The sequence below is a fragment of the Pectinophora gossypiella genome, chromosome 2 (assembly GCF_024362695.1).
Source record: "Pectinophora gossypiella chromosome 2, ilPecGoss1.1, whole genome shotgun sequence".
Lineage (NCBI taxonomy): Eukaryota > Metazoa > Arthropoda > Insecta > Lepidoptera > Gelechiidae > Pectinophora > Pectinophora gossypiella.
Window position 1 is genome coordinate 3,174,517 of NC_065405.1, and position 13,115 is coordinate 3,187,631.

Consider the following 13,115-nt stretch of genomic DNA (forward strand, 5'->3'; position numbering starts at 1 on the left):
TTTACAAGATATCTTCGACAATAAAACAAAAAAGTGAGTGAGTAAAAATATTCAAAAATAATTCTAAGTATATTAATTAATTAAAAAATAAATAAATAATAAATTTAAAAAATAATAATAATTAATTTTTTTTTATTTTTTTTTATATTTGAATTAACCGACGGATATTAACAAGTTAGTTATTTCAAAATGTAAGTGTTAAAAGTTATAAAAAATGTCATATTCGCTTCTAAAAAATATACTTAAACTACAAAAGAAATTTGACAGCGGTGGGATTCGAACCCACGCCCTTTCGGACTGGTGCCTAAAACCAGCGCCTTAGACCACTCGGCCACGCTGCCTCTATAGCCGTGTGGTGAAATTACACAACTACTTTATATTGGCGGCTGTGCGTGGTACGCCGCGTGATTATCATTACACGTCATGCGGGTCGATAGTTTTGAGAATCTCGACCGTAACGCAATGAAAATAAAGTCTAATGTTCCTTTTTGTATTTCCGTTGTGATAAGACGTTTCGGTATTACAAAGGTACGTATTTAGACTTCATCGAATGTTCTGGATTGTAAATAACATTCAAATAACGTTGTACTTTGCTCCATGTTTATTGTGCTACGTAATATCATCATGCTATAACCCTTATGTGGTAGGCAGTAGGAGCGGTCGTCATTATTTTTAGGGTTCCATAGTAAAATGACAAAAACGGGATTGGAAATAAGTGTTATTTTGGACAAATTCATTTCCTTCTCTATGACTTTTTTGTTTTTTTTTTGTGCTATCATATAACGACTACATACTTAGGTAAATAGTAGCTGGAATCGACTGTTAACGTGCCCTTCGAAGCACAGATCATCTTAGTTTCTGAAAATCGGGTGATCAGTCATCAATGTCCGAACTAAACTAGGGCCTAGGGATTAAAAAATCGAACCTCTGGAGAGCCCAACGCTCTACCACTGGACTATGGAAGCAGTTACACGTTCGTTCTTCATCATAATCAATCTGTAGAACTAACAAGCGCAACGTGATAAAATTTTGTCACGGCCATTTTATCGATTCTGACGATATAATTAAGTCATTTTGTTGATTGGTGCTAATATCTGAATCCAAATAAGTCATTTCGTTCTGTCAAAATACGAACAAAATCACGTGGCACACATGTTAAAATCAGATATACAATACATAGTATTAGACATATTCAGATCTCCTCAATCGTGTTGATGATGGCATAGGTTATAATGACTTTTTGACATATTTCTACAAAGAGAATCAGGTCCAAATTATGATGGTAGGGAGTACTATTTCATACGAGTTTATTGACATTAGTTACAAATTGAAGTATGCAAGCGTTCCCTAGATAATAGGTATTTTCAAGACGTCAAGCCAGCGGGATCAAAGAACTGCCTTTATAACTTTGGAACCGTTGAAGTACTAATTTCGGTATTTTGCAGGGGGTGAGTACTATTTCGGTACTATTTTTTGGCGTTTAAATCAAAGCGAAAGACCTTGTCGTTAACTCTCGCCAAATTTCGCTCACCGTCAAGCTAGCAAGTGCAATAAAACATGGCTATAAATCCAGAACCGTGATGGTACTAATTTTTTTACAACAGGTACTATTTTTTTCAATAAGAGTACTATTTTTTGGTATGGTAAAATTATTTTTTCGTGCCCATTTTTTTTTTGAGGCCGCTAGCTTGACGCACACCCTTGATTTTGTTTTAACGGGAAAAAAACAAACATCGATTTCGACAACATTTATTGAATCGATCGATAATTTTATCATGTTGCGCATGTTAGCCCTGCTGGTACCGTTCTCTGTTTTTTTTTGTTCTGGGTTTTTTTTTCGTAGTAGTTCCGAACTAGAAGTATCAGCTAAGTATACCTACTATAATGGTTCCTTATGGCTCAATAAGGCTTATAATTTACCTTTATATACAGGGTGTTAGTGACATCGTAATGAATACTCACCCTGTATACTGTATACACCGACTGTGTAAAATACAACTTTATGATTTTATTATTATTGCTTATGGAAGACAAGAATAAAAAATCCTGCGTGGATCATATATCCAGCTTAAGCTCCCCTAACCAAGTCTCTGCCGCATATGATTTTTATTTATAAGTTATATTTAGGGTCTTCAGGGTTGGTAATGAAATAAAACAACCAATGTACATGTTTGTATGACCTGTATATTTACCTAAGTGTAAAGGAGCATTATTTACACGGTGGACATCCATACTTTATGCCTACCGAACGTTACCTAACTTGCCTCTTAAATTACATTAGTTAGAGTCAAACAAATAAACATAATTTTGATACTCAGGAGAGGTATAAACATCACTTGGAATATTTTTCTACATTTTATTTGTGATACGGCATACACTTTATTCATTAAATACAGAAGTTTATTACACCACCTATCTTTAGAAGTAAATACATAATTTTTCGCCATAAAACCATTTATCATTTTTTATAAGTGAAATAAATTTACTGTAAAATAAAATTAATATTATTTGTAGTTCATAATTTACAATTGTATTACAATTTTAATTAAAAGTGTAAATTGTATCACAATTTAAATATTTTATATTACTGGAAAATCAAGTGTCTATTAAATGACTGAAAAATAAGTGTTTCTTTCGTTGATAGATGGCGGTACCAAACTTATCTTAACTTTTCTTAACTTTTTATAAGTTAATCTTAAGTGTATCCAAAACGTATTGTAACAAAATGCATGTCCTTGAAATATAGCTATTGATTATTTTACTCTACAGTTATAAACAATAGTTATGTGTGTTGAAAAAGCAAAACTGACCAGTTTAATCATAATTTTTCAATATATAAAATTAATATTTGTCATGTTTTTGAAACAGAGGTTAATTAAATGTAAGGGACTTTTTATTTTTTTACCGAATGAAATATTTATTAGCGTTTTATTTAGGCCAATAGATATTTTCGAGCGTATATTAAAAAAAAACCCTTACAGATTTTAAAAAAACTATGGTTTAAATTGTCCAAGTCGAAATAAAAATGTAAATATAATTTCATAATTTACACTTGAAAATTCTAATCACATTTAGTTCATAAAAATCTGCATGAGAAAAATCTCCCCCTATGCCACCTAATGTCACGAATTTTATTAGAAAATAATGATTTTAAAAAGAAACATTGTTCGTAAATTTAAAATAAAATAAATATTAATTAGCATATCCATTTATCGGGTTACATAATATTAGTAGGTACATTACTTTATGTTACTGTATAAATTACACAGTTTAAAGCCTATAAGAATTTACAGTTATAATGTACAATCCTTATACTATGAGCAGTCGCTCGCTACTGCAGTAGGTTAGTACAAATCCCACGGGAATGTTCCGATTTACTCTGTGGAATTTTCTAGAAATAAACTTAGGGGTTTTCTTAGATTCAATAAAAATAGACATTACGACATAAAATCCGTTAATCAGTAGTTGAATTGATTGGGTTATGTTGGTTGAGATTAACTTGTAAATTACACTTATAGTTCTCTAAGTTATAAACCTAGATACTATTATATCATTTTTGCGTTTATCTAAGACTTAATTTATTTTGACACCAATAGATGGCGCTGTTATTAAAAATATTTTACCGCTGATATTAGGTTTAATTTTATTATCATAGATAGTAATTTATTAAGAGTTTTTCTATAGAAAACTCCACAGAACGACATTAATTTGTCGACACCTACAATATTTATAGTGAAATGTCCAATATGTGCCTCATTTTGACTTCGAACGTATTGTATACATTTTATATTAGTTACATATATACGTAGTAACACACCTAAAAGGTTGAAAACATCTTGAGATATGCAAATCTAAATTAATTTTACATTTAAGGTAGTTTTAAACAATGGCGATTTGCAGCAATATAGAGAACAATATAATAATAATTTACTAAGTTAGTTACACATTTATATGTATTTCTGAAATTGTTCATAAGTTGAATAAAAACTTATAGGTAGGTACCGCAATTCGCCATTGTCTGGTTTTCCTTTTAAATTTTAACACTTATTTTTTTATAAATTACAATAATTTATTACAATTAATTCAAATAAATTAATTGACTTAATGCGATTGATAAGAAATTACAACATTTTGGATGTCGAAGCCAAGCACGAGCGAGTTTTAACTTTGAAGATGGCACAAAAAAGGTAAAAGTAAACTACAAAGAAAATGAACAAAAACACATTCGTTGCACAACCTAGTTTTAAAATAACTACAAATGTAATCTAAAAGAAATGACGAGAAATAAGTCAATTATATTAAAAGTAAAACGACACAACTAAACAAAGAATATTTTTTAACTCCTCTTTTAATTCATAGCCCAAAAAGACAACAAAAATTGTCTCGTACGTATGTCACTAATTTAAAAATATTATAAAAAAAACCCAATTGATTACAGAGAAAAATATAAAGTAGCAAAGACTATAACTATAAAATATTAAAAGCTATTTAAATTATATTCCCCAATTTAAATAAGCTAAAGGAACGTAATATCTTCCGATTAGATGGTCGAATAGCTTATTACAAGTATAAAAAGTTGCAATAAAATTACAGCTCAAAAATAACTGTAAAAAATTTCGATGCCAAATTCTCTGGAAGTAAACTTGTAAAGATCTAAATATACAACTATTCCATATAAATTCTACTTCGAAACCTTAGAGAGTGATCTAAATACACACATTATATATTATATTACAGCTGACAAACAATAGATATGGACGTGTCCATAGACTATTTTGAGATTTAAACGTTTAGTCTATGCGAAGAGAACGGTCTACGCTAGGAAATATACAGTTGAAGAAAGCGGATGGCACATTTATTTTATACAGAGAACATTACACAATGGGTCCGCAACACAGTCAATTACAAAATGTCATTGTAATTTAGAATCCAATTCTCTCGAATTGTAATTCCCATCAGTCATCCACTCGCTGTTTGTTGCCTTGCTTGTATTGTTGTCATTATAAATAGAATGCGTCCACGGACTGTGTTACAGAACCCATTTTCATTCAGCATCAATAGAACACGTTACTTCATCAACACTCAACCACATTGGTCTCGAAACATGAAGAAGTCAGGTCACTGACGTACACTGAACAGCGTCAAACATTAAGCAGGCAACAAACATCTATCGATCATCACTGCCTCACCATATATAATTTATAAAAATTTGGTCTTACAAGTGATAATTTCAGTGAAAATCTCATTGATTTTTTTCAATAACTTATTTATCTCATTAAACAGATAAATAATATTTTTGGTACTTGGTTTGTACATTCTATAGTACAATCCGTACACGTCAATTTAAATTATAAATAAGTTTGCCGGTTCGGTTGTAGTTGTGAGACGACCACAGAACAATTTTAGCCACGTTGGTAAAATGATTATAATTGTAAGTCCTTGCACGCGAGCTGCGTGAAATGGAATGTATCTGTCAAAAATTTAAAAAGGTAACGGCATACTGTGAACCGCGATTGGCGGTCAGTCGGTGCGTGGGCACCGACTAGTAAACACGTGGCATGTTTTGTTCTGTGTCGTCTCACGCATAGAACTCGCGATTATTGTGGCCCTTCCCGTAGGAGGCGGCTGCGGGGCTTCTCTTGGGCTCGTCCAGCGCATACGAGCCCTCGTCCTTCTTGCGCATGCGGTACACTATGAACATCACCACCAAGATCGCGCATAGCAGCCCTACTACTGCACCGCCAATCACAGCTGAAACATACAATTTGTCACGTTAAATTATATGAATGCAACAATTCAAACAGTTCTAAAAATATAGGCACATATTACAGTGCAACTCTCAATAATGTAGAAGATATATTTTAAGGTATCCTTTAAATATAATTTTATTTTTTTGTTTATAATCAATGTTATCCGTGATAGCTGTGATTAAGGTACTGAAGATTTGCTCTATTATCAATTGATTATATAATAATTTAATACTTTATTATAAATTAAAAAAATATATATTTCAGAAATCTAAACCGGCGAGCAAACGTGAGGACTTTGATGATTATGAAAGAAGCGAAAGTGTCGTGTCAGGTTCTTAAGTTAGTAAAATTCCGTGGTCTCTGTCTACCCCAACAGGAAACAGGCGTGATGTTATAATGTTATGTAGACTCTGTTTCGTTTAAAATAGCAGATGTGCCACTTCTGGGTTTAAAAAGCTCTAAACACTGCGCGCCATATTTAAATTTAGCTCGAAAACATAGTTCGAATTCCTTACAAGGTATTGACTACGTGATGAGAGTTTCTATGTATTGTCTTTATTTTAAAATATTCGACTGAAAAAAGCACAATACATACCGGCGAGTATGCCAGGCTGCGCGAAGAAGCTGGTGGCGCGGTCCTCTGGCTTAGCGTTCATGATGAAAACGACGTTGTCTGCCGGCCGCGACTCCGCGCCTTCGTGCTCCTTGTCAGGATCCTGCTGTAATTAATTAAATTAAAATTTACTATTTATTTTAAAATGACAATTATTTATTTTAGAGATAAATACAATTTATTTTATTTAAATTTTTCATTTTATTTTTTAAGGAATTAAAATTAAATTTATTTTACAATTTTATAAAATAACTGAATTGACTCGCCATAGAAGAACGCCTAAATGTGTGTAATTTTACATTGTGCTTTTTTACAGAGAGGTAACATAGAATAAGGGCAGGTAACATAGCGTATGCTATGGAATTATATTTGCGGTTATACTGTAAATGTAGGCGTGTATAGGAATTTTGTATAAATAATTCTGATGAATTATAGCTAATTAGAATTTTATTGTCCAGTTCAATTTCAGTTACGAACTTAAAAATAACGATCTAAATTCTAAACTTTTTGTAAAACACTGTTGATTGTTGATGTTTAAAGTGGCATAAACATTATTGACTGACACTAGCAAAATAAAAATCTGCATATCGTCTAAGAAACAAAATGTACATGTGATTTTTGTTAACTAAACCTCGCATAGACAAGCTCAATTCAATCCAGGTAATTGGTGGTGTAAATTTTTACCCGGATAAAAAAATAATAAAAAGTAATAAAAGAAATAAAAAAGAATTATATTGAATTTAATTTAAAATAATCTATGTTTAAAATCACATTCGAATGTTGTTTTTTTTTTTAAAAGGCGCTTACGTTTTTTTCACTATAAGGCGACGATATGTAATAGAGGATTCACGTGCGATATGCGCCTGCGCCGACTATGGCGAACACTATGACGGACGTCATACTAATCGTCTAGTAGGTCTAGCACCAATTAGGTCAGGGCCACGACCAACGGGTGCCAGCCAGCTCTTGAGCAATGTTTCTTTTTATTGAATGAATATACAAATATGTTGGGAATCTTTATGATAAAATCATAAAAACTAAAGTGAGATAGGGCCCATAAGTCAATCAGTATTTTGGAAAGACACCATAGTTATCGGTTGCTGACAGCTAGTCAAATCAGTTACTTTTTACTAAACGTCAAAGCAATAAAATGATATATAAAAATATTCGATGTGTGCGAAAAAGTTATAAAAAGTCGGACTGTTATTAAAATTCATAAATAAGTAAATTAGACAAAAGAAAATGTTTCTCGTTAGTTTCAGATCTGTCTCAATAATCAGAATTTCATAATTTATCTTGGACCTAAGAAATTAATCAATTTGTTGACGGCGCGGGCGCAGATCCTTTTTTGACGTGACTTATTGTAGATTTGCCGGAAATGGCATTAAGTACTTGGCCGGACTAATGGGAAGCGCTGAGGTCTCTCACCCGGTACTAAATTTCAAGCAACAGGCCTGAGGGTGGCCAGTTGGGCGCGATCCTCGGCTCAGGGCGTCGAGAAAATATACCTATATATAATATAAGTTACCTTTTTGTATAATTTTGTACTTAAAATTTGTCAACTAAATATGAAACAAATAAATCTGAATCTATAATACTTACTGATATAATAGTTGTTAAAAAGTACCTAGTAGAAAGTAGCGATATAGCAGAATACTTACAATGCCCGAGTTGGTGTCTTCCCCGGAGATGCTGATATCGTCGGGGCGGGAGGGTGTCTCCGCCCCCGCGCTGCGGCCCTCCTCCTCGGCCTCGATCGACTCCTTGCCGGTGATGATGCGAGCTGGAACGTTCAACATGTTACGTTAGCACATGCATAAGATATACGGCTTACCACCTATTACGTTGGTCTAACAGACAGCTCTTGCGATGGATGTACCTCCGACTACCCAATAGTGTGTTTATGGTATGTTAAGATATACATAAATTCGCGGTAATGGTAAGCAGAGGTCACCGAATTTCACTACACCAGGCCCCCAGACACCAGAGTTGATGGGGTTGGTAATCCACTTCACAATCCACACGATAGAAGAAGACCGAATTCCACTTACGACGATCCTGACACATTTTCGCTTCTACTCTTATCAAAATCCTCATTCACACTTGCCCGTTCAGAGTATTCTTGATTTGGCCATTCTTTAACACATTAGAAGAGATAGAAAATATCATTTGGTATCGCCTCGGATGGTTTCGAATATTTTTTTTAAGACAGCCGGTGAGTATTATTGTATACAGGGTGTTAGTGACATCGTAACGAAAACTTTGAGGAATCATTCAGACCATGATTCTGAGTTGGTATCATGTGGAATTTTCCGTCGTTTTAGTATTCGTTACGATGTCACTAACACCCTGTATACTATACACCTCTGCCTTTTCGGGGATACAGGCGTCATGGTCTCCGCGGTTTGTGGTGCTACTTCGATGGATAAAGAACTAGAGCTCTCACCTCGGTAAGATTAGTTTTTAAATCACGCACCAGCTAGGCAGTAATCGACTTCAACAAAGTAGGTTTTTAATTCCACTTTTTTCTTATTGTATGGTATTCACTACTTGGCTGGACAAATGGGGAGCGCTGAGAGCTCTCACCCGGTTTTGGTTCCACCGGGAAGATTATGTTTAGAACACAATTTATCCTTTTCAATCGGAGACAGCTCTCTACTAGACTAGTACGCGGCTTCTGGATTTGTTGTCTGGCTAGTTTCGTACATCTTACCACGTGCAGATCGAACACGGGGGATCATCTATTTATAATTGTCTAAAATCACCAGCGTCTGTACGCGGAAAGATTTACCTACTCGAAGCTGATATGACCTAAAAATAATCAATGTTATTGTTGACGTTAGGGAACCTTGTGTCGTAGGTTCGGAGACAGCACAACCGAAGGAAACACAAATTTATACGCTCAGAATACAAATTAACATGGTAATGATTTACTGTTTTGATCTTGTAAACTTTGAGAGGCGAGCTACTTTAGCCTAATAAAGTGTATAAGTAACATAGTGATTAAGTGTGGCTTGTATAAAATACCTACAGTATGTAATATTAATTTAAATAAAGAATTTCCAAAAACAAAAAATAAAACTGTTTTATTTCTATACTTTTTTGTATTTTTACCTTTTAATTTTATGTTTGTAATTTTTCGTCCTTTTCATGTTATTTATAGTCATTCATTGTTTATTTTGTATAATATTTTATTATATATTTATTGTTTTCTCGTCATACAGCGCATTAGGTGACACTGTAATGCTGTATGTACCTTTACAAATAAATAAATAATCATTATATAAACGGGAACCTCACCCATTACTACACATAAATGACCTAACCCGAAATTTTTGTATAGCGTTGTTCTGAAATGTTAGTTGTCATGTCACTTAAGACTCTTTCTAAGTATTCTATTTTATATAAAATATTTTTTTCTTGTTACTTTTCTACTTCCAAATCCGAAATTGTAGGTATGAGTTCTTCGCTCTCTGATATGTATATGGTATATAAATACAGGGTGTTAGTGACATCGTAACGAAAACTTTGAGGGATGATTCAGGCCATGATTCTGAGTTGATATCAAGTGGAATTTTCCACTTGATATTAACTCAGAATCATGGTCTGAATCATCCCTCTGAGTATTCGTTACGATGTCACTGACACCCTGTATATGCTGTTGCTGTCCCAAAAAAATTAAAATAAATAAATCCCTGTGCCCGTGCTCCAATGAATAATCTTCTTTCACCCTAAGGTTGCCTGGCAGAAATTGCTGTTTAGCAATAAGGCCGTCTATTGTGCTTATGTTTTATCCGTATGTTTATGTCCTTTGTATAATGTTGTTGTGCAATAAAGTATTATTGATTGATTGATTGATTGATCTACCTCAATCATTCGGAACTCATTTTTGAATCTCGTTGTTGTTTTTGTTGTTAATTAATTAAATGTAATTAATATTTAAGCGTTTATTGCAATTTTCAAAGAAGATTTAGCTTAATAAAACTTGTAATTATTAATTTACTTAGTCAATAGGTAAGAACATTTTTCTGTGTGGTTACGTTGATGACAATTTTGTCAACAATTTTAAGAATCATTTGATTGTTATTCATGTCAATATTGCTTATTCATTTGGGAGGCCATTAGTCATTATGAAGTTTAGTTAAGGACATTCCCATATATCTGTGTTTATTACTTACGATAATGCAAAGTTCTTAACTGTTAGGTGTTAGTTTATGACATATGCATCTTAATATAGTTAACAATAAAATCCCTGTTAGACGAAGACTGTTAGGAGAAGGCTGCTTGGACAGGAAAAGGATAGCATGAGATTGAAACATCAAAAATGGCTAAAATCTAAGCTAATGAATGAGATGATACGAGAAGAAAGAAATAAAATTTCATCAGGGTTATAATGACCCACATGCGAACATCTAATGATGGATATGAGGATAGTAAAGACGATGGTCATGATATGGTAAACAGTCCAAAGAATGGCACTTTCGAATGCATGATACAATGAGGTCATGCAGAATATAAAAAAAGTTAAAGACAAAACATTTATACTAAGGCAAAGACTTACCAATATCCTCAGGGGAAATTTAAGTCTAGTTAACAATGTAATATAATGTATAGTAAATAGCAAAACAACTTTAGTTAATAACACTTTTGTAAGACACGAAAAGTTTAGAGTAATGTCAACGAAGAGCTGTAATACAATTTGCACTTTCTTGCGTATTCTCAGTTCAATGTACGAGAATTGGCGAAAGACTTACTGGCACTTTAAAAATAGAAGATTTTAAATTATGAAAATGTTATTCAGAATATTGCAAATTTTGCCTCGAATCCCGACACGCGCGCCTCCGAGCAGGAGGAAACTGACCACTGGATGAACACAGATAACTGAAGTTAATAATAAAATGTTAATTCTAACACGAGGTCACTCCACAGCGATTATGACGCGCCATTGTTTTCATTATTTGTCTGATTCTCGCTGAATACATTAACGATAGAGTTATGAAATTATTTTTTTCCAACGTGAATCCTATTGTCTCTTTTAATTTGTACTACTTGGAAATGCATTAATTGTTGATAAGAATAACTAGTTCGACGTTTTTACAATGTTTACAGTTTACATGTACAAGCATTTATATTAATAATATCAACACTATTCAGAATGCAGAAATATTATGATAATGTTTAGATGTAAATAATATCAGTAGCGGTGGTTGTCAGTTGATGTAGACTTTATCAAAATGGTTGAATTATTTATTATAAATTATATGAAATTTAAAAAAAACGGAAGTCGAATCATACGTGATAGCGTTCCAGGAAACATCGGGAGTTCCTTTGTTTTTGGATGAGGTACTTTTTTCACGATCACGAGTTTGAGTCAACGGGCACGGCCCTTCAATAAACCGGTATCTAGAGAGGGTTTCCTAGCAATTGGGTGTACAATAGTCTGTTAATGTTAGCAGTCAATGGTATCAACTGACAACTCCGCTCAAACTCAATAAAACTGCAAATAAACTGGCATGCTCCAGCGCTACTCACGACTGACTACATCGAAGGGCAGGAAGGGGGCTTCGGTGGAGTAGTCCGGGACGAAGAGTTCGGGTTCCGGAGTGGTGGGTGCGGCGGTGGGGCGCACGGTGACGGGTTTGTAGTCTTCGTCATCCTCGGGGCCTTCGTCACCTGAGCCTCGTGCGTCCTCGTCGTCGGGGCCGGGGCCGGCGCCCCAGCCGGAGCCCGAGCTCTCGTCGCCCTCTAGGCCCGAGCCCTCATCGTCGAGGAACGCGTCGTGGTCGGACGCGAGCGGGCCGTCGTTCTGTGGCGGGGCTGCTGTGTCTACTGTAGGGACTGCGCCGGCGCCGCCGTCCTGGAATTGAGAGAATAATGCTGTTGTTTATTTATAATAAATATACATTCATTGAATGTCAACATAATGTTTGGAGTTTTTAGTCGCATCATTCCTCCAACCGTAGCCGAAATTAAAACGCTATACTGATAAGTACGTTGGGTCATTGGTCCCACCAACCGCAGTGGAGCAGCATAGTGGAGAATACCCTATACCCCCCTCCGGCTATTTGAGGAAAGTCCTGTCTCTGTATGTTTTTTAAGGGCTATAATAGTATATTTACCTCTACATAAGCTGTAGATTAATTACAAATATCTCATCCATAGGAAACTATTGCGCACATATTCCTATAAAAGCGATTTGTCTATTTTGCTTAAAGAAACACAAACCTAGAAACCTAGTTTCTCTAGTAACCTTTAGAAACCTGGCCAAAGGGGGTGTGACGTCACTAAAACAGTTCGTATTCAGAGTCAAATTCTTTGTCACGGTCCGTTTTCAAACATTTATATGCTGTTTCTCAATGAATCTCTTTCGAAATACTAATTTCAGTTAAAGAGCGACGCAATATCGACAAAAACGCATCTCTTGCATAAAAACACGCCGTTACATCTATACATAATATAACAAGTAATAGGACATTCGACCTAATTCCAGAAAGTTCACCCACTGACATGAAATTTTCGTCACTGACCGTTATATTCGTCACTGAACAACTGGATTGTCTCTAAGAACATTCGAGCCACTGCAATGTCGAGACAAATGAGTTAATCACGAAACGGTGCACACGGAAAAACATAAATCAACGAATTGAGTTTTTTCAACGTCACCATGAATGAGCCACTATGAATGGGGAAGTGAATATGCGCGTGTGGAAAGGTCACTCACCTTGATGGTCCTTTTAACGTATTGTTTGAGT

The 13,115-nt window shown here is 34.5% G+C and overlaps 1 protein-coding gene and 1 non-coding gene across 3 annotated transcripts in view; both read right to left on the bottom strand.

The window, feature by feature from the left end:
* Positions 1-261: 261 nt before the first annotated feature.
* Trnal-uag (transfer RNA leucine (anticodon UAG)) lies at positions 262-341 on the bottom strand. Its single transcript has one exon. It is a non-coding gene; the product is annotated as a tRNA-Leu (tRNA).
* Positions 342-2,164: 1,823 nt separating this feature from the next.
* The window catches only part of LOC126372404 (syndecan), a 340,619-nt gene continuing 329,668 nt past the window's right edge, over positions 2,165-13,115 (bottom strand). Inside the window, exons 2-5 of one of the 2 annotated variants that reach the window (XM_050018129.1) lie at positions 11,896-12,220; positions 8,025-8,146; positions 6,346-6,469; positions 2,165-5,751 (exon numbers count right to left, since the gene is read on the bottom strand). In XM_050018129.1, coding sequence (XP_049874086.1) covers positions 5,579-5,751; positions 6,346-6,469; positions 8,025-8,146; positions 11,896-12,220 — 744 coding nt within the window. In that variant the 3' untranslated portion in view covers positions 2,165-5,578. Of the gene's footprint in view, positions 5,752-6,345; positions 6,470-8,024; positions 8,147-10,924; positions 11,220-11,895; positions 12,221-13,115 lie in introns of those variants that run through there. The other variant, XM_050018137.1, reaches the window with a different exon arrangement.